Source organism: Colias philodice, chromosome 10, assembly GCF_061535455.1.
Source record: "Colias philodice isolate Cphi_HAF_F1 chromosome 10, ilColPhil1 Martin Lab GWU primary, whole genome shotgun sequence".
NCBI classification, from domain to species: Eukaryota; Metazoa; Arthropoda; class Insecta; order Lepidoptera; family Pieridae; genus Colias; species Colias philodice.
The window spans coordinates 9,183,562-9,209,299 of record NC_143095.1 but is presented as its reverse complement, the minus strand read 5'-3'; the positions used below and the strand labels follow the sequence as shown (position 1 = coordinate 9,209,299).

Here is a 25,738-nt window from a genome sequence, read left to right as displayed (position 1 = left end):
TAATAATCTATTTTGTATTATATCTTTATCGCTTTATATATTTATTAACATATTTTTATGGCCTTAATTATTCCTTCCTATACCTACTATTGTGAATATATATTGTATTTCTCGATAATCTTATAGTTACATATTAATATATTCTTATTTATTATATTTATGCTCTGCCCTATTCCTCTCCTCAAACTAACTTCCTTTCGTACGTCTGGTTGTCTGGAAGAAATCGCTATTTAGCGATAAGACCGCCATTTGTTTTAATTTATAATTAGATTAAGTTCCCAGTTAAGCTTTGTCAGAGCAATAAAGTATGAATAAATAAATAAATAAATAAATGAAGACACTTACAAAATTTTAAAAAATAATTCGATGTATGATGATGATTACTATTTTAACGAAACTATGCCTGATATAGAAAATGTAGGACTTTATGTTGATTTAGAAACAGAAGAAAACAAAGGGATTGATTTACATGAAAGACAGAATGAACCTGAGAAAAAGAGACTAACTGAAAGTAGAAGGACTGATTACGATATTGACAACACGATGAATAAAGTTGCAAAACAAATCACTTATTCGAAAAAGTCTGATAATGAAAGAATGATCTCAAATATCGACAACATTGAAACAAAGGACAAGACTGACAGGAAAAGAAAACACATGACACGGAAAAGATCAATAGGGAGGTTGTAAAAGAAGATTTGAACTCGGCACATGAAGACAACAAAAAGATTAATTGCGACAGTGAACATAATAAATGTACGATAAATATAGGTAAACAAAAAATTAGGGACACAGATGTTTTGGACGAAAGTGAAGTTAAATTGATGGAAAAATCTGATAAAGTATGATCTCGAATATTGACAACATTGAAACAAAGGACAAGACTGACAACAACACAAACAAATTTACACAGGAAAAGGAAACACATGATACGGAAAAGTTCAATAAGGAGGTTGTAAAAGAAGATTTGACTTTGGAGCATAAAGAAAGTAGAAATATTAATTGCGATGATGAAAACAAAGAATCTGTGATCTCAGAAGAGTCAGGAAAGAAACTACATAGAATTTATGAAAAAGAAAGTGATTTAATTAAAGGTGGATATTCAAGAAGAAGATACATATTACAGGTGGCATCATGTAAGAAGAGCGCTGGCGATCAAGCTGCGCACTAGATGATTTATCGATCTATTTCGTGGCATGAGGTGCGGCGCGGGGCGGGCGGGTGACGCGCCGCTTGCTTGCCGGTGCGCTATTGGTTCGTCAGTTAACCTTTGCTTCCCGCGCTGTGTTCACGTTACGTTTGTTCTCAAAGTACTACCGCACACAAAAGTTTTGAATTACGAAATGGTTTTTCACAGAAAAGTGAGAAAAATGATTTATGATGTATATTGTTCTATGAAGAGAGAAGCTGATAATAATTCAGTTGATAATTTAAAACAATGCATGCGTTACCGCAGTGGCAGTGAAAAAATATTAGAAACTACTCCTGAAATGTCCAGAAAGCGTGTGCAGCAAAAATCTAAATGGAAACGCAACCAGATGAAGGAGGCTCGGTGAGTAAAGTTTATGGCTCGTATTCATTTCTAACAAACTTACTTATGACAGGCAGGGTTGCTCAAACATTTAGCATTGGGGTCGTATAAAGTGTTTTAAATTTTTTATTTCATATCTTGTAAAAGTAATAAGTCACTCTCTGTATGCTATACTTTTGCGTCTCTAACTGAATTTATTTGGATAAATAATTATGGTATATTTATAACGATCTACAGGGTGTATGGGACGGTGTCCCGAAAACTGAAACCATGGACTCGGACCACCATTCTGAGCAACATTATCAAAGAATTTTTTTGCGGAAAAGAAAAATTTTTTTCGTCTTCCCATACAAATTTGACGCGTCGCCTGCCAATTGGTTTTCACAATTTACTAAAAGAAAATTATGAAGATTTATTAATCCTCAGCTTTGACTGCCAAAAAAACCAGGCAATGTCGATCAGGCTACTTATTATTCTCGACAGCTTTACATTGATAATTTCACCATTGTTGGTGGTTCAAATCTCAACTTAATAGCGAGAACGTTTTTGCTTATACTTGGACTGAAGACCTTTTACCTAAAGCATCCAAAATGAAATAGCCCGTGCTGTTTTCCACTGCCTATGTTCCGTCGTTGAGAAGTTCGAAAAGGGAACTGCGATACGTCTCGTTGCCGATGGATGTAGTGGGCAAAATAAAAATACTACCGTACTTGGCATGGCGTGCAAGTACTTAATGAATTATGCTCCAAACCGAATTAAAATGATCGAAATTGTTTTTCCTATAGTAGGACATTTATTTCTTCCGCCTGACAGGGTGTTTGCGCACATTGAAAAAAAAAAATTAAAAAAGTAGAAACTATAATCGGTCCAGATGGCTACCTATCATATATCAAAGAACATGCTACTGTGTTTGGTATAGGGACAGATGTGGAATCTCTCCAATGGAAAGAAGCATGTTCCCAGGTGCTGAAAAGCACTAACGCTTTTCACATTTCCATAAAAAAATCCAAGAGGATCTTTATTAAAAAAAAATAAGCAAAAAACTAATGTCGTTGTACGTGCTCAGGAAACGTACAACCATCGACAGGGAGATTATAAAAATATATGTATAAAAAAATATGTGTTTTTTTTATCACGCCCCCTCCCACCACCATTAAAAAATCTGATTTTAATAGAATAGTATTATTATCATCTCTATGTATGTATGTTGAATTAAGTTATACTCTCTGCACATACGACAAAAGTAATTTGTGTTATCTATCTGGATGGAATGTGTTTACATATCTATTTTTAAGTACCTTCATTATTATAATATGTTTCTATGAATTCATACTTGTATAGCTTCCGGTATAAAGGAAGACTAATGTTAAGAAAATGTCAATAGTAATATGAATTTCTGAGACATATTGAGGTGATTACTATAATTCTCTATATTATACTATATAAATATTCCAATTATCTTCAAGATTTTACGGTTTCTAACAATGCCAGACATGTATCATAAAAGTTTTGTTGCACTAGCTTCTTTTCCTTCTGTTAAAGCTCTTGATTCGTGAATAAAAGCTGCATAATTTACGCCCTGAAAAAAAACAGAAATCAAATAAAATAAGTTAAATAATGCAAGATGTGTTTGTATTAAAAAATTGTATGAAATTGTGAAGAAAATCTTTACTATGAAAATATTATGCTTGCAGTGGTCCATTACAGCTTGTTGATTGAATTGAAATAATTTTTAATATCTTTTTATTTTGTTGAGGAAATTTGAAGACAATCAAATTTAAATCGCGCTCATCAGTCCGCCCAGGTGCTAAAACCAACTTTACCGGATACATAGATTTAAAAAGTATCACAAACTACTCTAATTAGCTGCAACATTAGTCTGAGATGATGAAGAATTAAAACAACCATTACCTGTTGCATTGCTGCTCTGACAAAACCTTCATTTGCAGACACAGTTATAGCCTTAATTCTATGTCCAAAATTGAAAACTGTTTTGGATCTGAGTCGAACATTGCCTCTGACTTTCAAATTTTCTCTGGGATAATCATCCTGACCTAGAAAATAAAATTCATTATTTTCATATTTAATACAACCAAAATTCATTTCCTCAGGAATGTTATAAAACCAATTGCATTCTGCACTGATAATTATATTCATACATCCCTTTTTATTTATAACTGCAAGTGCTCCCTCCTGTTGGTCTTAGCAAGATGATAATATATAACCTAAAGCCTTCCTCGATAAATGGGCTATCTTACACCAAAAGAATTTTCGAAATCGGACCAGTAGTTCCCGAACTTAGTGCTTACAAACAAACAAACACTTCAGCTTTATAATATTAGTATAGATTTGATACAATAGCTCAGTATGATTGTTTTAAAAGGACTTACATTGCAATCTTATATCAAACAACATGGTCAATTAAACTATTTAGTGTCATAAAATTTAGTAAACTTACCGCCATAATCGTCATCATAAATAGTTAATTTTTTGTGTAAATCCATAGTTTGTTTCTTCTCCATAGGCCCACCCAATATTTCTACAATCTTTTGAAAATTATCCCACGCAGTTCTACAACATACCAAAGTTTTACCTGCAAAATTACAAACTGAAATATTACAATTGGAGACAGAACAATTAATAATTGAGATTTTTACTGTATTAAATATATCTTTAAGTAAATATACCCTTGAACAGAAAATAAGATTATTATAAACATGGTTGAATCTATTTTACATAGGGTTAAACAAATATACTATTATCATTTACACACTAGCTTTAAAAAGCGAATGTATAATGTCACTCAATTACTACGCTATCACTACACGAATTATACCTTCAAATAATTTATCTAATATTGGTTTAACAGGTCTCTCCATATCCCAGGCTGCTTGCTGAGTTAAGACTTCCTGTTTAAACACATAGTTGCAATGTCCGTTTGTCATGTTGCTTACATATGCCATCATAGCTGTTACATCCAGATTGAGAGTGTTTATACCAGCATGCTCATCTAAGGTTGATACATTGCACAAGGGCTGATCGTTGTCTGATCTTGAAGTGAGAGATATTAATTATTATGAATGTGTTGTTATTTGTTATTTAGTCTTTAAATTTTTTGTTAAGAGTTTCTACTGATTTTTTATATGTATATGTATTATAGTTATTATTTGTAAAATCTATACTAATATTATAAAGAGGAAAAGTTTGTAATTATGTATGTATGTATATATTGTTTTCACGCATAAACCTCTTAACCGATTTTGATGAAATTTGGCACAGACAATCTTTAGACCCTGAGAAAGAACATAGCCTACCTTTTATTGCGAAATATGTACCACGGGCGAAGCCGGGGCGGACCGCTAGTCTTTAATATTTTGGTTATATGGCATTAATAATGCTTTAAAATATATTTTATTTTTCTATTCTTCAAAAATTTAACTTTGTTCAAAATGGTATAATTTTTTTTTGTATACATACCTCTTTTGGAAGGAGCCATCATCACTTGAGTCACAATATTCATCAGAATCAGTTGGTTTCGAATTTGGTAGTATTTCTCCATTTACAATAACACCTAGAGCTTTTAATTTATTTGCCAGACTCTCTTCTATTCCACTCACAAACTCAAATATAACCTAAAAGAAAACAATCAACATTGATGCAAATTTAAGTTTATATATTCAACATAATAATAGAAAACAAATTCTTATTTCTGTATTATACTACAACCACAGCGTGTGAGCATTTGCAGTAGATTTAAAGCATTCACCTCATAGCACAGATATTTAGAAGAGAATGTCAGAATTTAGTTGCTGTTTTGGACCCTAGCTCTAATTGGTCCCTAATTCCTGTATATGCAGCAGAAACTGTATTTACTATCTCACCTTAGGTGGTTTATACATACAAGGATACAACTGAGCACATTCTATATAGTCTTCTGCTTGGTCCAAAATTGATCTGGCGCCATATGAAGCATTTCCCATGCTTAGTGCGGATAGAGATTTTGGGTTTCTAGCAATAACTGCAAATATATTATAATGAAATAATTTTCAATTATATATTCCAAAGAATTAAATAATGAGATAAATATTTTCTTAATTCCGGACGTACCTTTTGTCCATACTTTTCCTGCATCACTTATAATATCTATAACAAGTTTGCTCTCAGCATCAATATGGAATATCTTACAAACCGATACAACGCCTGGGCGTAGTGCACATTCAACTAATGCTCCTAAGTGTCTCAGATTTGAACATGACAATTGCTCAACTTTAATTTTCTTAGATTTTTTCAACTAGAAATGAAGTAAATTACATTTAAAGAAATTTTATTTTATTTCTCAAGAACTGATGCTATTTGTATGTAACTCACCCTTGACAAAAACTCGATTTCTTGACGAATTTTTCTTTGAAGTTTTGCAACCCCGTCTAAGTTTTGTATTACTTGTAATCTTTCAATTAATAGATTCCCATAATTTATTTTTTCATCAAGCATAGAAAACAATTCCTCAGTTGTATTATTCATACTTTAACGATTATGGATCCCTGAGGAAATCTTTTGAAATGTTCAAGGTATAGACATGAAATTCACGACAATTCACATAATTTTATATTATAACCACACAATCACCAGAAATAACAACTTTTCCTATATTTTATTTTTTCATGTATTGTTTAATTATGTTATTCTAGTTCAACAACTTTCAATAAAAAATTTCACCTTGAAATTTGAAATATTCTAACTTTTATAGTTTTATATTTCTGACATTTGCGGCTTTAGCGCTTTGACAAGTTACTCTATGCCCTATGGCTTTGAAAGTTTGACTTTTCACAATATTGACCAAAGAGTATAGACTATAGTGACTAAAGAGTAAAGTCTATGGGTATATTCCGTTATGCACTGCGACCACTGTAAGGTGTGACGTCAATTCAGTATACTGTGAAGCCGTTCCTTTATAGCCAGTTATACTGGTTACGATTTAAAACGGAACGCAATCCAGTATACTGTCAGCCGCATTTTTTGACGCAGCATTCAAATGAGTGTATTAAAGTTTTCTAGAACATAAAAATAAACTGTTTTGGAGTACAGTCCAATTAAAAATATTTTAATTAATATTGATTGTAAATTGAATTTATAATATAATAAAAGTAAGTACTTTTTCATAAAAAAGAATAAAAAAGAACTTTCAGCTCGTATTGAACATTTTCAACACAGTCTAATAAAGTTAATTTTTGCAATTCTTCAATTGTTTTATTTATTAATCCAAACTAATTACAGAACTTTAAAATTTTCTGATTATACTGTAGCTTTGTTTATAAGACGTTAGGCACTCGAGTGGTTTTGACTGATCATATTAATTATTACTTGCTCTGTGGACTGATCACGTGATCAAAGTACTGCGAGTACCTTACCTCGAAAACGCCAGTGCTCACAGTAGAATATGGCGGCGATTAATGACGTCATAAATTTCCCTAGGGTACTGTGGCAGTATACTGGCAGTCCATAACGGAACGAATTTTTCTACAGTGATAGCACTGTGCAGTGGTTGCAGTGCATAACGGAAGACGCCCTCCATCTTTAGCCGGTTAATGTGCACATTAACCGAAACGAAACGGCTAAAAATGTATTCGATAGGCGCGCCGGGCCGGCGGAGGGCTTGAGGGGGCGGTGGGAAGACAACGCGCGCACACGTGGTAATGTTTTGGTTTAGTATTGCGTCATCTTTCTTTGCAGTCGTTGCGCGTATTTAAATTATAATATAAATTAAATTATTTTCTTTATCATTATAATAAAAATGTATAAGCCAATTTGGTTTGGATATGATATTATCGACAGTATGATTGGTGATACACCAAAAAAAAACAACAATCAATGCGGTAAGTAAATTATACTTTATTCAGATATTACATGAGTGATGATAATTATCTGCTAAAATAATTGGTGAATTGGTTTCTTATTTCCGTGGCGTTAAGAGGTGGTCTGCGTGGTACATGTGGCAAATAACGAACAGCACATGTCATCTCCACTTCTTGCCTCCACGAGCCAGGTTGCACAAGCATATCGCTGTTGTCATAAAGGTCGATAGTTCCATGTGGTGTATACACATGTAAGGATGTACTGCTTCGCCTTAAGAAATTATGTAGTAATATACATGTCATTGTTACGATACCAGCTTTTTCTGGCTGTAATTGGTTTCTTAAACACACGGAATTTTGTCACCAATATGCCAAAAGTATTTTCTACCACGACTCGTGCTCTAGATAATGTTTGGTTAAATTTACGTTTTGGAGATCCCATGTCGTAATTTCCTGGATATGGTTTCATAATATACTCAGAAAGGGCAAAAGCTCCATCTCCCAAAAAAACGTAGGGTATTTCGATATCTGAACCCAGTAGAGGCCGTGGTGTTGGTAAATTTAAATCATTTCTGCAATTTTTTTTCCATAAAAGAGTATTCATAAAAACACCACCATCGCTTATGCTACCTGGACATCCGATGTCAGCAAAAATGAAATTGTATTGGCTGTCAACTAACGCCATTAATCTAATACATATATATAAATCTCGTGTCACAATGTTTGTCCTCAATGGACTCCTAAACCACTTAACCGATTATAATAAAATTCGCACACCATGTGCAGTTCGATCCAACTTGAGAGATAGGATAGTTTAAACATGTAGGTACCACGGGCGAAGCCGGGACGGACCGCTAGTACTATACTATATGTTCTTTTATAATTAATATTCCGATCCAGAGTTCATTGGACTTTCCAAAACAATATGCTTGCCATCTATGGATCCGACAGCATGAGGAAATTTTGATGAAAATCCATTTTCTATTTGTAGCCATTCCTCTGGACATGACGGCAACCACAGACTATAACAACAAAATTAATCAAATAAATTTATTTTCATTTAAGGTAACACAGCCAGAAAATATGGATGACACAGAACAAGAGAATCTTGAAGAAGAGCAGGAAAATCAAAATCAGAATGATTCACAACAAAGTCAGGATGTTAATACTAATACTACAGCTACACCAACAATTCGTCGGCGTAAAAATCCTAGCGAAGTCACAGAGGCAGGAAAAATGATGAAAGAAGCTCTGGCAACGTTTAAATCTACTATAAAAAGGCATGACAATCAATCTATCAATACAATTCAAGAAGACGACTGTGATTTGTATGGTAGACTTTTGGCCAAAAAGTTGAGAAAATTGTCAGAAGAGAAAAGAATGAAATTGATGCATGACATAGATTTTAAGATCTCATTATACCGCAACATCAGCATCCTCATCGCCAATACCACCACTGTCACCAATAGGATCACCGTTACAACAACAATATATCATTCAATACAAACCAAGACCTGGCACTTCATCATCAACACATTCCGATCCAATCATTCAATACCAATCAAGACTTGGCACTTCATCATCAGCACATTCCGAGCCAGCCAATCATTCAATATCAACCGAGACCTGGCACTTCATCATCAACATATTCCGAGCCAATCATTCACCACCAACCAAGATCTGGCATTTCATCATCAGCACATTCCGAGCCATCGATTCATTATGTCCCGAAGACCGTACAAAATAGTATTACCAATAATGGAAACATAGGCTCAAGTATTATTATACAATCGAATGAAATGATCCATCCTCCAGTTGTTCAAATTCCAGAACAAGACACCAATGAAGACGCAAATATTTATTTGGTCGGTGTAGAAGATAATTTTGATATAATAGAAAAAGCTTTTATGTCAAGTTAATTGAAGCTCACATCGATAGCCACGATATTTTGCTTAATGAATAATATTATTAAAATTCTTTTTAATTTCGTATCGTACTGATTATAATAATAAATACCTATGTGATTTTATGTACTTACTTTTATTTCATCCTTTAACACTTTATTCAAAGCTCGACAAACTTCAGGTATAATTTGAGAAATCAGCTGCGGGGAAACTTTAAATAAAAAATGAAGGCTTTCGAAGTCATCTCCAGGTGCCAAATATCTCAGTGTTATGGCAAGACGTATCTTTGCTGGAACAGCTTTCCGAAATTGGGTATCTTGTTTTGCAATCAGTGGTGAAACCTTGTTTAGTAGGTATTCAAAATCTGCTTTAGACATACGAGTAAACTTTTTAAATTCACGAGAAGATTCAGCAACTAATTCATTTAACTGCTTCTCCATAGTTAGGCTGTAACAAAGAAAGGTATTAAATACAATAAATTTTATAAAACATTAGCCCAATACTGAACAAAATATTACAAACCTTGTTCTATTACGATGAATACTCGTCATCCACCATCTTCGTTTCCTCCACTTCTTTTTAATTTGTTTTTTACTTTTAATACAGACATAATTATAATATGCAAATGCACACAGCAGTAGGCCTGTCGAAGCAACAACTTCGTCCATATTCGTCGAGCGCGCGAACTATACTGTGAACAGTGAACACAACTGTGAACACTGCAAATGTGGAGCCAAGAAAAGTTCACGCGTGATTTGCGCCGCAATTCGCGCCGCGATTCACGCCCGCGAATCGCGCGTGAATGTGGAGAGCCCACCCGAAAATTGTCGGTTTTTGTCCCGCGTCAAAGGGTTCGCAGGCGCGAAGCGCGCGCGAACTCGACAAGATTCCACATTCGCGGGTTGCTCAGTCGCTCAGTAGCAATTGCCACGAGGGACATTCTTTAAAAATGTGCAAATTACGCGTCCAAGCATAAAGAACACAGTTTCAGAGATATTTCCATATGTTTTAATTTATTATTTGATAAATCAACTGCTCTTGTAACTATGCCCTTTCGTAAAAATGTCCTATAACCTTCGGTTAATTTTTTATCATCATTCAATATTCAAAATCCTAATTACCATTCGTGTCACAAACCCCATTTTTTCCTACAATACACACGAATTTATTAAGAGAATGTTTAAAGAATGTATTTTAAGTGTGTTTTTTACAAAATAGAATATTGTATCACAGTTCGTCTGAAATATCATCCTTGAAAGAACATATTTAACATATATAATAATAGTCCTAAAATTGTCCTACCAATTCTGGCTAATTACCATTCATTGATATCTCCAGTAATATTTGGAGCCAAATGTTGCCATTTACTGCTTGCAATCGACATGTACGATTGTGAACTAGTCTTCGCTCCGCCTCCGAGCAGTGTAGACGTGTTAAAGAGTGTTTTTTGCCGATCTCAGAAATAAAAGTAGTGTCCCGTCGTGTTTTGTTTTAAAATAGATCTCATTCCCATTTCGACTGTTACTGGTAAGTTAATACGTTAATTTAATAAATTTTTATCACATTTTAACCACTATAAGTACTTCTTTGGCCTTGATAAATAATAAAAATATAGGTATAAGAAATAACGATCTATGAACAAAAATGTGCGATTCTCTAATTACCATTTTTCTAATTACCATAGTTTTCCCGTTCTCGAATTATGGACGGTAATGAGTCGCCAAAAATGGTAATGAGTAATTTGATGAAAATATTTTTAGATGAACTTACTCACTCACGTATCTTGTGAATTTTATTTTCATAAACTAAAATTTGGTTTTATTCACAGTATCCAAGATGCCTCCAAAGAAAAAAACAAAAGAAGAAATTTTGTTGAAAGCTAAATTATCTAGAAGACAAAGATATGCTGCGATAAAAGCCGATCCAATAAAATATGCTTTAGAAAAAGAAAAAGAACATCAGAGATACCTTAAAAGAAAAGAAGCAAAGAAATTATTAAATATAAAAGAAATGACACCACGGGCTCAAAGAAACCAGCGAAAAAAATGGAGAGAATCTTTTAAAAGACATTATACAAAAAAGGTATTGCAGAAAAGAGGCTTAGCGCTTATGGAAAACAACACACCCGGCTGCAGTGAAGGAGAAGAATCTATTGAAGAGGAGGGACAAGACAATTTGGCAGAAGATGATCCTTTAGAAGATAGAAGACAGGAAAATCTTGTATCTATTCAAAATCTTTTGGTAACAAGTAAAGAATCTTCTTTACTTGAGAAGACTAAAAAAAGGATGAGACGTTTACAATACATATTTAAGCTTAAGGAACAAAAATATAAATCAACTATAGAAACATTGCAAAAAAATCTTCAACGTACAAGGAAAGTTATTGAAAGACTAAAGAAAAGATTACAAAGCCCTAACTCTAAGGTGGATAGATTACTCAAAGACAAGAGTAAGAAACCAGAAGTGAAAAAGAAAATCTTGTTTGGATAAGCTATGAAAAAGACCCTGGAAATGAATTACGCAACATTACAATCAAACAAAGACAAAACCTTGTTCAGCGAGACAGTTATTCCTGACAAAGCTATTTTGAAGAAACACAAGGTTCTTACCGAAACGAGAAAATTCACTGTTCGAGATAATATCCGTGCGGGCAAACAAAATAAATACGAGGAGCTAAAGAAAAAAATTATTAGTTTTTTTGAGAGAGATGATGTATCAAGAATGACTGCAGGAAAGAAGGAAACTGTTACACAAAATAAAATAAAAAAACAAAGACGTTATTTATTAGATACTATGAGAAACTTGCACAAAATATTTGAAGAAGAATACGAAACTGTTAGCTATTCTTTTTTTTGTAAACAGCGTCCATTCTGGGTACTGATAAGTACCCAGAATGGACGCTGAATTTGAGATATCAAATGTTGACGAAAGAGAAACTTGCTTATGTAAAATTCATGCAAACGTAAGTAATTTGATTGAAGCGCTGTACAAAAGAAAAATAATTAAAGAAAAAGGCACCAAAGAGGTAATTAACCAAGTTTGCTGCCTAAATACGCAATGTCTGTTGCAAAAATGCGATGAATGTCAAAATAAAAATATGGAATACAATTTGGATAGCCAGGAATTAGTAGTTTACGAGATGTGGCAAAATGAGAAAGAAAAGTTTATTGCAAAAGGCAAAGAGAAGGAAAAGCGTGTTACTAGTACAAAAAAAATATCTGTTTCACCCAAAAAGGCGGTAGAGGAACTGGAAAACTTGATGCCGATTTTTTTAAAACATGAAGGTATTCGCAGGTGGCAATTCACTGCTATGAAAAATTTGAAAGACCAATTAAAAGAGAGTGAAGCAATTATACATATTGACTTCAGTGAGAATTATGCCTTTAAATATGCTGCTGAAATCCAGGCATTTCACTTTGGTGGAAGCAGAAAAGAGTTGACTCTTCACACAGCAGTTGTATATTATATGCTCGATGGCCAAATCACTTGTCAGTCATTTTGTACGGTCAGTGATTGCATGCGCCATGATGCTGCTGCAGTGTTGGCCCATATTCTTCCGCTTATAGAGTTTGTGGAATCGCTGGGGAAAATTGATTCGATTCATTTTCAATCAGACTCCCCAAGCAGTCAATATAGGAACAAAACCATGTTTTACATAATTTCAAAATTATACTGGTATTACACGAATTTAAGATTGGTCACATGGAATTATACGGAGGCAGGCCACGGCAAAGGAGCTGCTGACGGCATTGGAGGAACAGTCAAACGTTTAGCTGATGCCGCCGTAGCACACGGCAATAATATTGTATCAATTGATGATTTTGTGTCAGTTGTGACCTACAGTACAGCAAGTATTATAATAAAAATTATTGAGGAGCATAAAATTTTTGAAAATGATTTAATAATACCCTCAGATCAATTGCAACCATTAAAAGGAACAAACAAAGTCCATCAAGTTGTATGGGGAAAGGAGCAAAACAATTTAATCTTTCGAGAAACTAGCTGCTTTGTTTGTTATGGGGTTGATTGTAATCACACTGAACATATTGGAGTACTAAAATACAATAATGGAAATCAACAAAAACTTTTGATTACTGGCCAGCCAAAAGATATAGTTATTACTAAACCTCCTAAATACAAGGTCCGTCCCGAAATATTAGAGCCAAACAGCGAAAACGTGCGCATTACGTCAGACTTAATAATAAAACCAGCTTCAAAATCACACAGTGAAGTCACAAAGCTCTCGGATATTACAGCGGACAGTAAGATGCATTTAGAAAATATAAGCATTAATGAAATGGTAAATATGTACAACGTTAGTGGTATCGAAGCAAATTTTTCGGGTGCAATTGAAAATTTTGTACGCTCCAAAACCTCGATAATAGAAAATCCCTCTACAGATGAAAAATCATGTGCGCATAAAGATGACAGTGATTCAGATTCAGATAAAAATTTTATAATTCGTAGAAAAAGTTCGACTGAAATAAAAGAATCGGAATTAGGAAAAGTTGATACCAAAAATATTGAGCCAAATGACGAAAATTCACCGCCCTTCGTAGCAAGTACGGATAACTTACAAGCTCAATCAAAACCAAATCGTAGTTTTTTCAATTTAAGCGATTCTGAGGACGAGCTTGATGTTTATCCCAGAAAGAAAGTTTATTTTGCAGTTTAGTATGTATTTAATTTTGATATAACGATATTTTGGGGAGCAACCACAATGGTTGCTATTGTTTTTCATTAATATGTTGAATTTCTAAGTTTATTTCAAACTGTTGTTATGTTTAATTTGCGAAATGCGTAAAGTTAGAAAGTAGTGTAGTTTTCAGCATTTTTCATTGTGATATTAAATATAATAAGCTAATATAATAAACTAATAAATAAAAATAAACAAATAAACATTGTGATAATAAATAAAAAATAATAATAAACTTAAAAGATATTAAGATACATGCCAAAAAATAAAGCTCGGAAAATACGATGCATGAGGAGACTGCATTTATCGAACATTAAGTATTTAGTCAACGAGAGTGATCGATCTGATTTATCAAAAAATACAATTAAGGTAGCTAAGAATTATTTAGATTTTAAGAAATATTTGAGATTTGTTGAGAATTTTTTTTAATTTTGCACGTATTTGTTATTTGAGAAGTGCCTTTAGTTAAGAATTAGTGCAGCTTTCCCTCTTTTACATTGTGATATAAGCATTTGATTGACCAAAATTTATATTTTTTATAGGTAATTTAGTAATAAGAGTAAGTATTCAATTTTATTGATTGTTAATAAATGTCAATATCTAATATATTATGTTGTTTGATTTCTAATTACCGTTTTACAATAACTAATTACCATAATTATATAATCATTACCATTTTCAGCAAATCTCATCAGTCATCACCATTCGCTCAAAAAATTTAAGCGTCTATAACTTGTTCAAATTAACTTATATTTACGTCCCTAAAAAAAATATGTTATATAAGCGCTAAAGATTACAAGAAGTATATAAAGAACCAGTTATGAAGTAAAAAAAAATCGTTCTCCCACGATGGCCGATATGCATACTTTCAAAGAATGTCCCACGAGCGATGTGTTGATGTCAGAATTTTATTCGTTGCGCAAAGTTGATGTTTGAAAATGAGTATCGTGTGGAATAACGAATTAGAACGCGGCGGGGGCTGCGCACATTCAATAGGCAACGCGAGGAGGGTGACAGACTGTTGTGGCTGCAGTCTGTTGCAGTGATAGGCATGCGCGTAGGGTAGTCGCGACTACATTCGAGTGGATTGCCAATGGCAGGCGCGCGAGGGGTACCGTGAGCGTTCCTACCGGAGATCCCGGGATCCCCTCTTTACTTGCGCGGTAGTAGGCCACCGTGAGGTTTTAGTCAGTAGGAGTCTGACATAACCGTGCTGCTGCCCCCGAAGCAGTCGGTATTCATGATGAATTTCCTCACGTTAAAAAAAAAAAAAAAAAAAAGTTGATGTTTGAAAATGAATATCGTGTGGAATAACGAATTAGAACTCGCATTTATTGATTGTTTTCGTGTTGAGCCGGTATTGTGGGATGTTAATTTGAAAGATTATAAAAATAAATTAAAACAGCACGATGCTTGGATGAGGATATGTACTGTGATGGAAATACCAGTAAATGAGTTGAAAAAGAAAAAAGATTCTCTCATGTCAACTTTGTCAAGTGAAGAGTACAGGTGCAAAACCAGGAATGTCACTAAAATTCAAAAAAAAAATTTTATGGCAATACATTCGTTTTCCCGCGTATTGTTATTTAGCATCACACAAAAAGTGTAATAACAAGTTAAGTCAGATGTATAACATAAGTTTCAAATCTATAAACAGGAACAAAACAGGAAAGGTCCATAGTGTAATGGAACGTAAGAAGGAATGTCCAAGCGAGCCGGGAGATAATTGTAGGCATAGAGTACCTAACTTATAATATAGGGTGGGATTGTAGGTGTAAAAGATTAAAATATTTTGATAGAATATCATCAGAGCAACCTGTGAAATTACTTAAAGATTTCAACAGCATGAAGAGCACAGATGATCTAAATTTATACTTATGAGTTATGTGGCTTAATGAATGTACGTGTGTTCAATAGAAAGGAGGCGAAGTAGAAAGATAGATGAAATGGATGCTAATTTCCACCAAACTCATTTCACTTACAAAGTGAGGGTGATAGAGAATGATGACACTAAGGAAGTACCCGTTTGCTGTAAGGCATTTTTATCTATATTTGGTATTACTAAAGGAGATTCCATCAAAATTGCATATCCTGTCCGAGGACATTCATACTTAGAATGAGACAAAAACATGGGCCTTATCAATCTAAAAACCCACATGGAGGTTCCATATCAGTGGTATGATTTGCTGAGAGTTAGTCGCAAAAGACCCAAACCTTTTGAGGTGACTGAGGTAGGAATAGACGAACTCAGAAATCAGAAAATTTACAGTGTTTTTCAAAATCAGTATCTGAAAAAATGCTCATTTCCTGTGCAGTCCCAAAGAGAAATAATAATGTGCGTAAGAGAACACCCTAGAGTTATTTTACACAGAAGTAATTATTATAATGGTTAATGGGAGAAATCACCCACAGTGGCATAAAAGGAAACTGGATCAATCACATCTAAAGAATTTGAATTGCCAGAATTTTGAAATGAAATGAAATGAAATGAAATGAAATGAAATGAAAATTCTTTATTGCTTATAAATAAATACAAATGCAAAAGCACACAACACATATATTTCCTATAATAATTTTTTACCTATTAGTGCAGAAAAGTACAAGGACTTATTAAATTAATAAATAAAATATTCTGAAGGGGCTCAATCCTACTTTGAAAGCATTCCTCATGTATAATTAGTAAAAAAATATATTAAGTTGGACATTCCTTGTATGGTCCATAGTGGACATTTCCAGTTTTTGCATTTGCCAAAAGTTTATTACTTTATTTTTTTTATAATAAAAAAAATAAAGTAGCGACGACAAGCCAATTTACGAGTTACCGAATTTCAAGTGTAGTACCTACTAAGAAAGTTCACACCATATAGGTTCACACGGTAACTCGTATATAAACAGTTTGTGCGTTACCTATGCATAGACAGTTACGGGCTTGTCGGGACGCGGGTTGGTCGCATAGGTCGAATATTAATTACATACGAATAAATATATGTAGTTAACGAAATATAACCTTTGCGTAGTTATTCATCTTTCATTACACCCGCACATAACAAGCCCCTACATATGGTGACTCCCGACGAAAAGTGAACATTATTATAGTGAATTGCATAGATATCGTTTGTTTACAATTATAAATGAATCCGGCAGTTCCAGTTAGAGCAGTTTCGTCGGTACCGTTAAACCTCGAGCAGTTAGCACAACTAAAGCAGCGGATGAACCAGCTGGAATGTGCAGGCTCGAAAGGCAAATCGTTTAGCGGTCGAAGGTATGAAAATAGCACGCATCGTTCCGCATCACGAAGTCGCGATCGTGCAGGAAGCTCAAAACAGAGAAAACCAAATTGGTTATGTTTTTTCATTACTGCTTTAAGCATAACGCCAGCAAGTACATTCAACCTTGTTGTGCGTGGCAGAAGCAGCAGGAGAGCCGACTTTTAATTTTACCAGTGTCGAAAAATAACCGATCCGCGAGTGAGTGTACTGTGTAGTGATTATAAACCTTACGCGGCAAACGGTAGTGTAATTAAGACATTTGGTACTAAGTTAATGACTTTAGATCTTAGTTTACGGCGACCGTATAAATGGTCATTATTTTTTATCGCCGAGGTAACTCAAACTATGTTTTGGTTTATAAAGTGCAGATTTTTTAGCACCCTAGGGCCGATGCATCGCTCGCACTTATGACGGACGCATCGGATACTCATGTATATAATATTTGACTGATAAATTTCGACGTTATTGCTTTTGATAGTGTACATAATTTATGTCATCCCGGAATAAGGACTACACGCAAATTGATTCAAAATCGTTTTTATTGGCCAAATATGAATCGTCACGTTGGCCAATGGACTAAAACATGCATTGAATGTCAACGATCGAAGTTTAATCGACATACAATGTCAGGTTTAGGATCGTTTCTGCAGTGCGATAAGTTTGAACATATTCATGTTGATTTAATTGGACCTTTACCCACTTCACCAGAAGGTTTTAGGACGTATTGCCTAACCATAGTGACAGGGGGACGCGATGGCCAGAATGTTTTCCTACGAGAGATATAACTGCTGAAACGGTTTCGCGTGTAATATATGAAGGATGGATCTCTCGTTTTGGTTGTCTGAAAAACTAACAAGCGATCAAGGACGCTAATTCGAAAGTCAATTATTTGCTACACTAATGAAGTTATTAGGTATTAATAAGTTACGTACGACACCTTACCACCTACAGAGTAACGGGGCGGTAGAGCGTTGACATAGGTTGCTTAAAGCGGCATTAACGGCTCGTTTATGCAATATATCATCATCTTGGGTTACGGATTACGGAATTACCAACTGTGTTGCTAGGACTTAGAACAGCAGTAAGAAGTGATACCGGCATAAGCGCAGCAGAAATTACGTACGGAACAACTTTACGATTACCAGGTGATTATTACGATAAAAAATCGAGTTTAGAAATAGATAGCAGTCTTGAGTATGTAAGTAAATTACGAGACTCTATTAGGAAATATCAGTCAGTAGCTATTAGGCAGAATAAAAAGCGGAACATATTTATTCACCCCGATTTAGAAAAGTGCGATTATGTTTTTGTAAGAAACGACGCAGTACGTAAGCCTTTATAACAAACATACGACGGTCCTTATCGTGTGTTGAGTCGAGAGGAAAAGGTATTTTACATTCAAATGACTAGCAGGAAAGTTAGAATATCTGTAGACCGTCTAAAACCTGCATATTATTTGAATGATGATAGTGATACGACATCTGGGGCAGATATTAAGGTTCCGTTACAAATTCCAAGTAGCGAATTGCCTAATACACATACCACGCGTAGTGGAAGAGCTATACGATTACCAGTACGATTTAGGTAATAATAGTATTGTATTTGTAATTGTTTCAACTATTTTATATTTATTAGAATTACGATGATAATAAGTATTCATAAGAGTTCATAGAAATGTATATGCATATTACTTAGTAATCAACACATCGTATTTAATAAATAATAGAACTTAAGTAATTTTGAAACGAGTTCATTGTTTAACGTTTTAAGTATGGTATTTCAAATTTATGTTTGTGTTGAGTTTTGATTGAAATGTTTACAACTTAGAAATTTAAGTACTTTTGATTTATGGCTTATGAGTATATAGTAATAGCCTTTGTAATACTAAACGATACAAATGTAAATAACGTATTGAGATTTGAAATGTTAATGTTACTAAGTGTTAGATGACGTGTAACAATTATCGCACGCCACTTAGAAGAACCAACCAAGTTTTTGTAATAACATAAATAGTTTAACGAAATTAGGTGTTAACTGTAAACCACTTGTATACGATACGTATTGATTGATTTATCTTGTGAACATTTTATATACACCCATCTGTTTATTGTTTAATTTTATTGTAAGATATTTTTACTTGTATACCCTTTTTATTTTAAGGGGGGAATGATGTAGCGACGACAAGCCAATTTACGAGTTAACGAATTTCAAGTGTAGTGCCTACTAAGAAAGTTCACACCATATAGGTTCACACGGTAACTCGTATATAAACAGTTTGTGCGTTATGCATAGACAGTTACGGGCTTGTCGGGACGCGGGTTGGTCGCATAGGTCGAATATTAATTACATACGAATAAATATATGTAGTTAACGAGATATAACCTTTGCGTAGTTATTCATCTTTCATTACACCCGCACATAACAAGCCCCTACAATTTAAATATTGTACATTCCTAAAATTAAGACTTTATAATGTAAGCTAATGTTTCTATTAGTAGTTTATAATTTTTTAAGTGACACTGAAATGTTTTTAACTTTTAAAAATTAAAATGTTAATTACACAACTTTTTGTTTTTGTGACATTTCTTGTTTTGCACCTGTACTCTTCAAGTTATAGGAGCTACAAGGGGAAAGTTAAGAAGTCTATTCAATCGGGAGCTGGTGCCGATGATATATATCAGCCTACTTGGTTTGCTTTCGAAGCAATGAATGCTTTTTTGGGAGATAAACTAACGTGTAAAAAAACTAAGAATACGGTAAGTAAGCAACTTTATTTTTATTAGCTAGATACTTAAATATTACTTAAATACATATTTCGTGAATTCCTTTCTTATTTCTATGGCGCTATTTGCTGGTCGCCGAGGCACTGTTCTCAAGTTACGAATAGCGGATGTATTATCTTGATTTGTCCTCCATGATCCAGGTTGTATAAGTACTCCATCGTCATCGTACATGTCAATAGATCCGGGTGGTGTATAGATGTGTAAAGAAGTAGAACTTCGTCTCAAGAAGTTATGTAGTAGTATACAAGTATGTGTTATAAGGCTAGACTTTTCAGGTTGTAACGGAATTGGTTTTCTAAATACTCTAAATCTGGCCGCCAATAAACCAAAAGTATTTTCTACCACCACTCGACCCGAAGATAATTTTGTGTTGAATTTACGTTCTTCAGAATACTTATTGTGCTGACCAGAATAGGGCTTCATTAAATGTTCTGAAATCTGTAAATTTAAGCTGTTTGTGCACATCTTGTTCCATAAAATACTACATATTTGTAAAAACTCCACCGTCACTTATTCTGCCTTGGCAACCTATGTCAGCAAATATGAAATTGTACTGACTGTCAACGAATGCCAGTAATACTATACTGAAGGTTCTTTTATAATTATAGTATGCAGAACCAGAATTGAATGGACAGTCGAGAACAATATGTTTGCCGTCAATGGATCCAACCGCTCGAGGAAACTTCCTTGCAAATCCTCTTTCAATACGCAGCCATTCTTCTGGACAAGATGGTATCTGCAAAAAAGAAAACATTATATAGAAACTTCCTAAAACAGTACCTAAATATATGTGTTTTTTTTAGGAAACTGGGGAGAAGCAGGCTACAGAAGCTATTGAAGAGAATAAAGACAGCGACCATTCAATCCGCCGACGCAAAACCTCTTCGGAACTGGTTGAAGCAGGAAACGTCGTGAAAGAAGCACTTGCCACCTTCCAATCCACGCTAAAAAGGAATCAATCACAGCCTGTTCTGCAAGAGGATGATTGCGATTTGTACGGAAAATTATTAGCAAATAAGTTGCGAAAATTATCTGAAAAGAATAAATTGCAGTTGATGCACGACATTGACGGTATGTATTTACGATACCAATATGATGACCCTATGATGTCTCCATCACCACCTCCATGATCGGGCACATCAACATCTACGCATTCAGAGCCTCCATTGCATTATGGACAGGCTAATCAAAATACTCATTACCAAAATAGACAAGTATTATCAGCCCCAGATCCTGTGATGTCTCCATCACCACCTCAAAGACCGGGCACATCATCATCTACGCTTTCAAAGCCTCCATTGCATTATGGACAGGCTAATCAAAATACTCATTACCAAAATAGACAAGTATTATCAGCCCCAGCTTCTAATATCATCATTCGATCCCACCAGCTTATTCGTGCACCACATTATCCTGTCCTTCGTATACCACAGAACCAAGGTGCAAACAAATCTAATCAAAATCTAGATAATTCAGGCAGCTTTTGACTTAAGTTAAATACCTACTTACTGATATTACCGAATTTGTTTTTTATTGCTTTAAATAAATGTCCTAATGAGAAATATATGGTTGATTCTGCGAGATTATATTCTAGATTTGCGATTTTGTTCTATGTACTTATGCGTATTAAAGTTGATTTAATTTATATACTTACTTTTATTTCATCCTTCAACACTTCACATAGGGCATGGCAAACTTCTGCTATAATTTCTGATATTATTTGTGGTGAAACTTTGAACAAATAATGAAGACTAATGAAGTCGTCTCCTGTTGCTAAGTATCTCAGTGTTATAACAAGACGTATCCGGGCAGGAATGGCTTTTCGCAAAAGCAAATTTTCAAAATCATTTAATGACATCCGGGAAAACTTTTTGAATTCATCTGAAGGTTCTGCAATTTTTTTCATTTTCATTTAACCGTTAAAGTGTAATTTTATATAGCTATTTGACCCATCTTGTAGGTACCTACTACATACTAACTATATTCTAACCTCTGACCTCTACGAGAAAATAAGTTGGTATGGTACTGACCTGGTTCTGTTTCTGTGAATAGTGGTAATCCACCATCTCCGTTTTCTGTACTTCTTTTGAATTGTTCGTTTTTTCTTTAAGGCGTAACTATAAATTGCTAAAGAGCAAAGTAGTAAAGCAGATGCTGTAGTGGTTTCACTGTCCATAACTACTACAAATAAACTTTGAGAAAATTACAAGACGTGCGAACCCTGCGAGTGTGGACTGTTGGGCAATCGAGGCGCGAACCACGCCGCGCTTTGCGGCGCGATTCGCGCCGTGATTCGAGTGCGAGTGCGGATAGGCCATAAACATGTAATCCGAGCGTACTCGGTCCGAGCGCACTCGTCCGAGTTGACTCGGACTCTGCTCTACTTTTCAAGTTCACTCGGATTCATTTTTTGAAAACAAAATGGCGACATCCAAGAAAAAGTGGAGTGAACGGGAGATGGTGAGGTTTGTAGAGCTTTATGAAACGGAGGAAGTGTTGTGGAATGTGAGATTAAAAGATTACAAAAATAAAGACGCAAGAAATGCCGCAATACAACGCATCATTCATACCAACTCCTTCCTCTTGACCGCATCCAACGTCGAGCAGCTCGAATTGTCGATGACCGTAGGCTTTCCGATAGGCTCGATCCTCTGTCAGTGCGAAGAGACGTTGCGTCTCTCTGTATACTGTACAGAATCTACTATGGGGAGTGCTCTGAGGAATTGTTCCATCTACTACCAGCCGCACAGTTCCACCACCGGACCACACGCCGTAAAAATCTGTTCCATCCGCACCATCTGGATGGTTGGCGCTCCACCACTGTCCGCTTCACCCGCAACTTCCTTCCGCGTACGGTGAAACTGTGGAACAATTTGCCACCTGCGGTGTTTCCGAACAACTACGACATTGGGGCCTTCAAGAAAAGAGCTTATTTGTCCATAAAAGGCCGGCAAAGCACCTGCAACACTTCTAGTGTTGCAAGTGTTTATGGGCGGTGGTGACCACTTACCATCAGGTGGCCCACCTGCCCCTTTGCTTGCTCTGACATAAAAAAAAAAAAAAAAAAATCATTCATAACCTCAACATGGAATGTACAATCCAAGATGTAAACAGCAAAATTAATAACATCCGTAGTACATACATGCAAGAAAAAGCCAAAATTAAAAAATCCACTGGGACTGGATCTGGCGCTGATGACATTTATGTGCCCTCATTGGCGTGGTTTGAAATTGCTGACAGATTTCTGTCGGGTGTTATCAAGAGCAGAAAAACCTTTCAGAATGTGGTAAGTTAAATAAATTATAATAAAATTATAATTTTATTTTAGTTAGTAATTAGTTTTTATTATTCAAATATAAGCACGAACATAGAAGGAACTTAGGTAGGTTTTTTTTAAATATTCTGCTTCTTTGCCATGGAACGGCACCTTCTCCGGTGAAATACTTTGTAAAGTCAGTTTGTTTTTGTTCTGCCAACCGAGATGTATTATTACTTCCTTGTTGCACAAGATCTGCAATATTACTTGAAGAAGGTTCCTGTCTCCAAGAACCTGGTCGATCACCTGTGTCTACAATTCTGACAGGTGCATAATTGTGCAAGGCTGTCTTCATGAGCCAGTTGTGAAGTGCACAAGTTGCTTTGACAATTTTGTCAACTTTATCAGGACCCAAGTATATTGGAATCCGATATATTCAGAATTTGGACGTCATTATACCGAAGGCATTTTCTACTATCCTTCTGGCCCGAGAAAGGCGGTAGTTAAAAATTTTCTTTTCAATTGTTAAATGTTCTGATTAGATAAAAGTTGTAACTACTTGTCGCTAGATGTCGCTGTACCGAAAACGTGTGTTTTTACATCGCGCTATTGAAGTTGTGTTTATCATTAATTATATAATGCATAGAAAATATTTAGTTCTGCTATTCGCCAAGAGATGGCATATTTTTGTTTTAAGGCAAAGTTAGATCACGCTATTGTAATGTTTTTATGAAAACATATATTATTTTAGAATAATAAATTTTTTGTTGCTCACTTGGAACTTTTTGGCCTTGGTTCGAACATTTTTTGGTCCTTCGAGCCGGATTCTTTGCAGTGACACAGTTTATGATCACCAGAACATAGAATACAAGACACAGAAGCTACATGAAACGATTTAGGATTATGTGAACGAGTAACATTTTGTTTAGGATCTAGATATTCTAAGGAACGAAATCGGGTTTTTAAAAATTCCTTCATACTATCAAAAGATGGTAATTCATCTTTCGAACTAACTCTCACTTCCCACAACTTACGCGATTCGGAATCTAATTTTAAGCTAATTATGTATATTATGATTGGGTCCCATGAACTCACATCTATACCTAATGTACGCAAACCGTGTAAGCAATCAAGTGTCGTATCTAAAAGGTTCTTAATTAAATTTGAAGATTATTTTACAATCGTTGGCTGATTCATAAATCGTTTCAAAATACAATTAGACAAAAATCTCTTATTGTCATAACGCTTAATGAGAGTTTCTCAAGATTCCTTATAATTAGAAGCCGTTACAGGAGTATATATCAATAATTGTTCAGCTTCTCCAGATAAATGTGTTTTCAAGTAATGAAGCTTCTCAACGTCGTCCAAAGTTTCATTTTTGTGAATAAGTGAAACAAAAAGATCGCGAAAAGACGTCCATTCGTTATATAAACCGGAAAAAATAGGTAAACTAATTTTGGGTAACTTTACTTTAGATGTGACTTGAGATGCTTTACTACAATTATTACAATTTAAATTATCTTGTTGTGTATTTAACAACTCTTTTAATTCTGATTTATAAGTGAAATAAATGTCTTCTGTTTCGTCGTAAACATCAGCCGTAAAATATGGGTTAGTGGTTGCATCTTTGTCAGATACTTTTTCGATGATAGACTTATGAGTATTAAGGAAATTTGACCATTGTGACTCGAGTGCTTCTAATCGAGTTTCAATATAATACTGAGTCAATCTTTCTTTAGGAGATTTTTTGAAGTTGATCCTTTGACTTAGAAAATTTTGTAGTTTACAATTCCAACACTTGTAATTTTTTCAAGTTTTTTCTTGGACTTAGAAAATTTTGTACTGTTTTTAAATTTCATATGTATGTATTTGTTTAAATTTTTCTAAGTGAATAAATTTCAAACACTTGTAATTTTTTCAAGTTCGATCATAGACTTAGAATGTTTTGCTGATTCTTATTTCTTTGTTTCATACATTTGTTTTATTATTGTAAGATGGAAGCACAAACGCCAATAATGGCTCAAGAGGCATCAGCGTCAAAGGTAGACAGAAAACTAAATTCTTAACAAAAGGACCGAAGGGTTATGAAAACGCGGCTGCCCCACCTTTACCTACACGCGATCCAAACGCGACTGAACCAAGACCAACTAAGTTGTCTACTGTAGCCACAAAACCACGAAACGAACCCATGTTCTCTGATATAGACATGATGGGGTTTCCGGGCGTAGCACCCTACCATAGGACCAACGAATTTGCAATAACAGCAGAAGGTTTTATACCGTTATGCGAGAAAGAGTACGACATACTCGTCACTCACCAACCATATTTTGGCAAATCTGTTCCTAAATCTGGGTATACTATTGTGTTATGGGCTTATTGCCCGCCTGATTACATTGAAGCAGGAAGACGGGGACTCGTCCTACGACGAGGATACGTTTGCAGGTCAA

The 25,738-nt window shown here is 34.8% G+C and overlaps 5 protein-coding genes and 1 pseudogene across 7 annotated transcripts; 4 read left to right on the top strand and 2 right to left on the bottom strand.

The window, feature by feature from the left end:
* Positions 1-1,459: 1,459 nt before the first annotated feature.
* On the top strand, positions 1,460-9,375 carry LOC149485374 (uncharacterized). Of its 2 annotated transcripts, none has more exons than XM_089700218.1 (2): positions 1,460-1,552; positions 8,449-9,375. In XM_089700218.1, the coding sequence occupies exons 1-2, from the start codon at positions 1,523-1,525 to the stop codon at positions 9,151-9,153; spliced, it is 735 nt and encodes a 244-aa protein (XP_089556344.1). In that variant the 5' UTR covers positions 1,460-1,522; the 3' UTR covers positions 9,154-9,375. The 2 variants fall into 2 exon arrangements, with proteins under 2 accessions (XP_089556344.1, XP_089556345.1); XM_089700219.1 differs by lacking the exon at positions 1,460-1,552 and adding an exon at positions 7,275-7,404.
* LOC149485376 (uncharacterized) lies at positions 1,598-2,566 on the top strand (annotated as a pseudogene).
* On the bottom strand, positions 2,593-6,292 carry LOC149485375 (UPF0415 protein C7orf25 homolog). The gene is made up of 8 exons (XM_089700200.1): positions 5,900-6,292; positions 5,639-5,822; positions 5,413-5,549; positions 5,009-5,163; positions 4,368-4,582; positions 3,990-4,124; positions 3,443-3,585; positions 2,593-3,110 (listed from the first exon to the last, which is right to left on the bottom strand). The coding sequence occupies exons 1-8, from the start codon at positions 6,050-6,052 to the stop codon at positions 3,030-3,032; spliced, it is 1,203 nt and encodes a 400-aa protein (XP_089556326.1). The 5' UTR covers positions 6,053-6,292; the 3' UTR covers positions 2,593-3,029.
* Positions 7,023-10,632, bottom strand: LOC149485373 (uncharacterized). Of its 2 annotated transcripts, none has more exons than XM_089700220.1 (3): positions 9,810-10,632; positions 9,422-9,734; positions 7,023-7,710 (listed from the first exon to the last, which is right to left on the bottom strand). In XM_089700220.1, the coding sequence occupies exons 1-3, from the start codon at positions 9,953-9,955 to the stop codon at positions 7,450-7,452; spliced, it is 720 nt and encodes a 239-aa protein (XP_089556346.1). In that variant the 5' UTR covers positions 9,956-10,632; the 3' UTR covers positions 7,023-7,449. The 2 variants fall into 2 exon arrangements, with proteins under 2 accessions (XP_089556346.1, XP_089556347.1); XM_089700221.1 differs by lacking the exon at positions 7,023-7,710 and adding an exon at positions 7,832-7,955.
* Positions 10,633-10,649: 17 nt separating this feature from the next.
* Positions 10,650-14,537, top strand: LOC149485372 (uncharacterized). The gene is made up of 4 exons (XM_089699660.1): positions 10,650-10,814; positions 11,116-11,767; positions 11,846-12,122; positions 12,523-14,537. Exons 2-4 carry the CDS (start codon positions 11,124-11,126, stop codon positions 13,960-13,962), a joined length of 2,361 nt encoding a protein of 786 aa, XP_089555786.1. The 5' UTR covers positions 10,650-10,814; positions 11,116-11,123; the 3' UTR covers positions 13,963-14,537.
* A 1,392-nt stretch (positions 14,538-15,929) lies between these two features.
* LOC149485371 (uncharacterized) lies at positions 15,930-21,187 on the top strand. The gene is made up of 4 exons (XM_089699659.1): positions 15,930-16,014; positions 17,128-17,245; positions 19,864-20,008; positions 20,839-21,187. Exons 1-4 carry the CDS (start codon positions 15,930-15,932, stop codon positions 21,163-21,165), a joined length of 675 nt encoding a protein of 224 aa, XP_089555785.1. The 3' UTR covers positions 21,166-21,187.
* Positions 21,188-25,738: the final 4,551 nt, after the last annotated feature.

Bases quoted from the DNA above. Each gene is read 5' to 3' on its own strand.
- LOC149485375 (XM_089700200.1), bottom strand. From the start codon at position 6,052: ATGAATAATACAACTGAGGAATTGTTTTCTATGCTTGATGAAAAAATA. The intron at 5,164-5,412 runs GTGAGATAGTAA...GTTTTCTTTTAG, and splicing joins GTATGTATAAACCACCTAAG to GTTATATTTGAGTTTGTGAG. The intron at 4,125-4,367 runs GTATAATTCGTG...GTAATTTTGCAG, and splicing joins ATTAGATAAATTATTTGAAG to GTAAAACTTTGGTATGTTGT.
- LOC149485371 (XM_089699659.1), top strand. From the start codon at position 15,930: ATGGATGCTAATTTCCACCAAACTCATTTCACTTACAAAGTGAGGGTG. The intron at 16,015-17,127 runs GTAAGGCATTTT...TGAATCCGGCAG, and splicing joins TAAGGAAGTACCCGTTTGCT to TTCCAGTTAGAGCAGTTTCG. The intron at 20,009-20,838 runs GTAAGTAAGCAA...TGTTTTTTTTAG, and splicing joins GTAAAAAAACTAAGAATACG to GAAACTGGGGAGAAGCAGGC.
- LOC149485374 (XM_089700218.1), top strand. From the start codon at position 1,523: ATGGAAACGCAACCAGATGAAGGAGGCTCG. The intron at 1,553-8,448 runs GTGAGTAAAGTT...TTTTCATTTAAG, and splicing joins AACCAGATGAAGGAGGCTCG to GTAACACAGCCAGAAAATAT.
- LOC149485372 (XM_089699660.1), top strand. From the start codon at position 11,124: ATGCCTCCAAAGAAAAAAACAAAAGAAGAAATTTTGTTGAAAGCTAAA. The intron at 11,768-11,845 runs GTTTGGATAAGC...AACCTTGTTCAG, and splicing joins GAAGTGAAAAAGAAAATCTT to CGAGACAGTTATTCCTGACA. The intron at 12,123-12,522 runs GTTAGCTATTCT...TCACCCAAAAAG, and splicing joins TTGAAGAAGAATACGAAACT to GCGGTAGAGGAACTGGAAAA.
- LOC149485373 (XM_089700220.1), bottom strand. From the start codon at position 9,955: ATGGACGAAGTTGTTGCTTCGACAGGCCTACTGCTGTGTGCATTTGCA. The intron at 9,735-9,809 runs GTTTGTAATATT...TCTTTGTTACAG, and splicing joins ATTCATCGTAATAGAACAAG to CCTAACTATGGAGAAGCAGT. The intron at 7,711-9,421 runs GTAAGTACATAA...AACCAATTACAG, and splicing joins TGTTAAAGGATGAAATAAAA to CCAGAAAAAGCTGGTATCGT.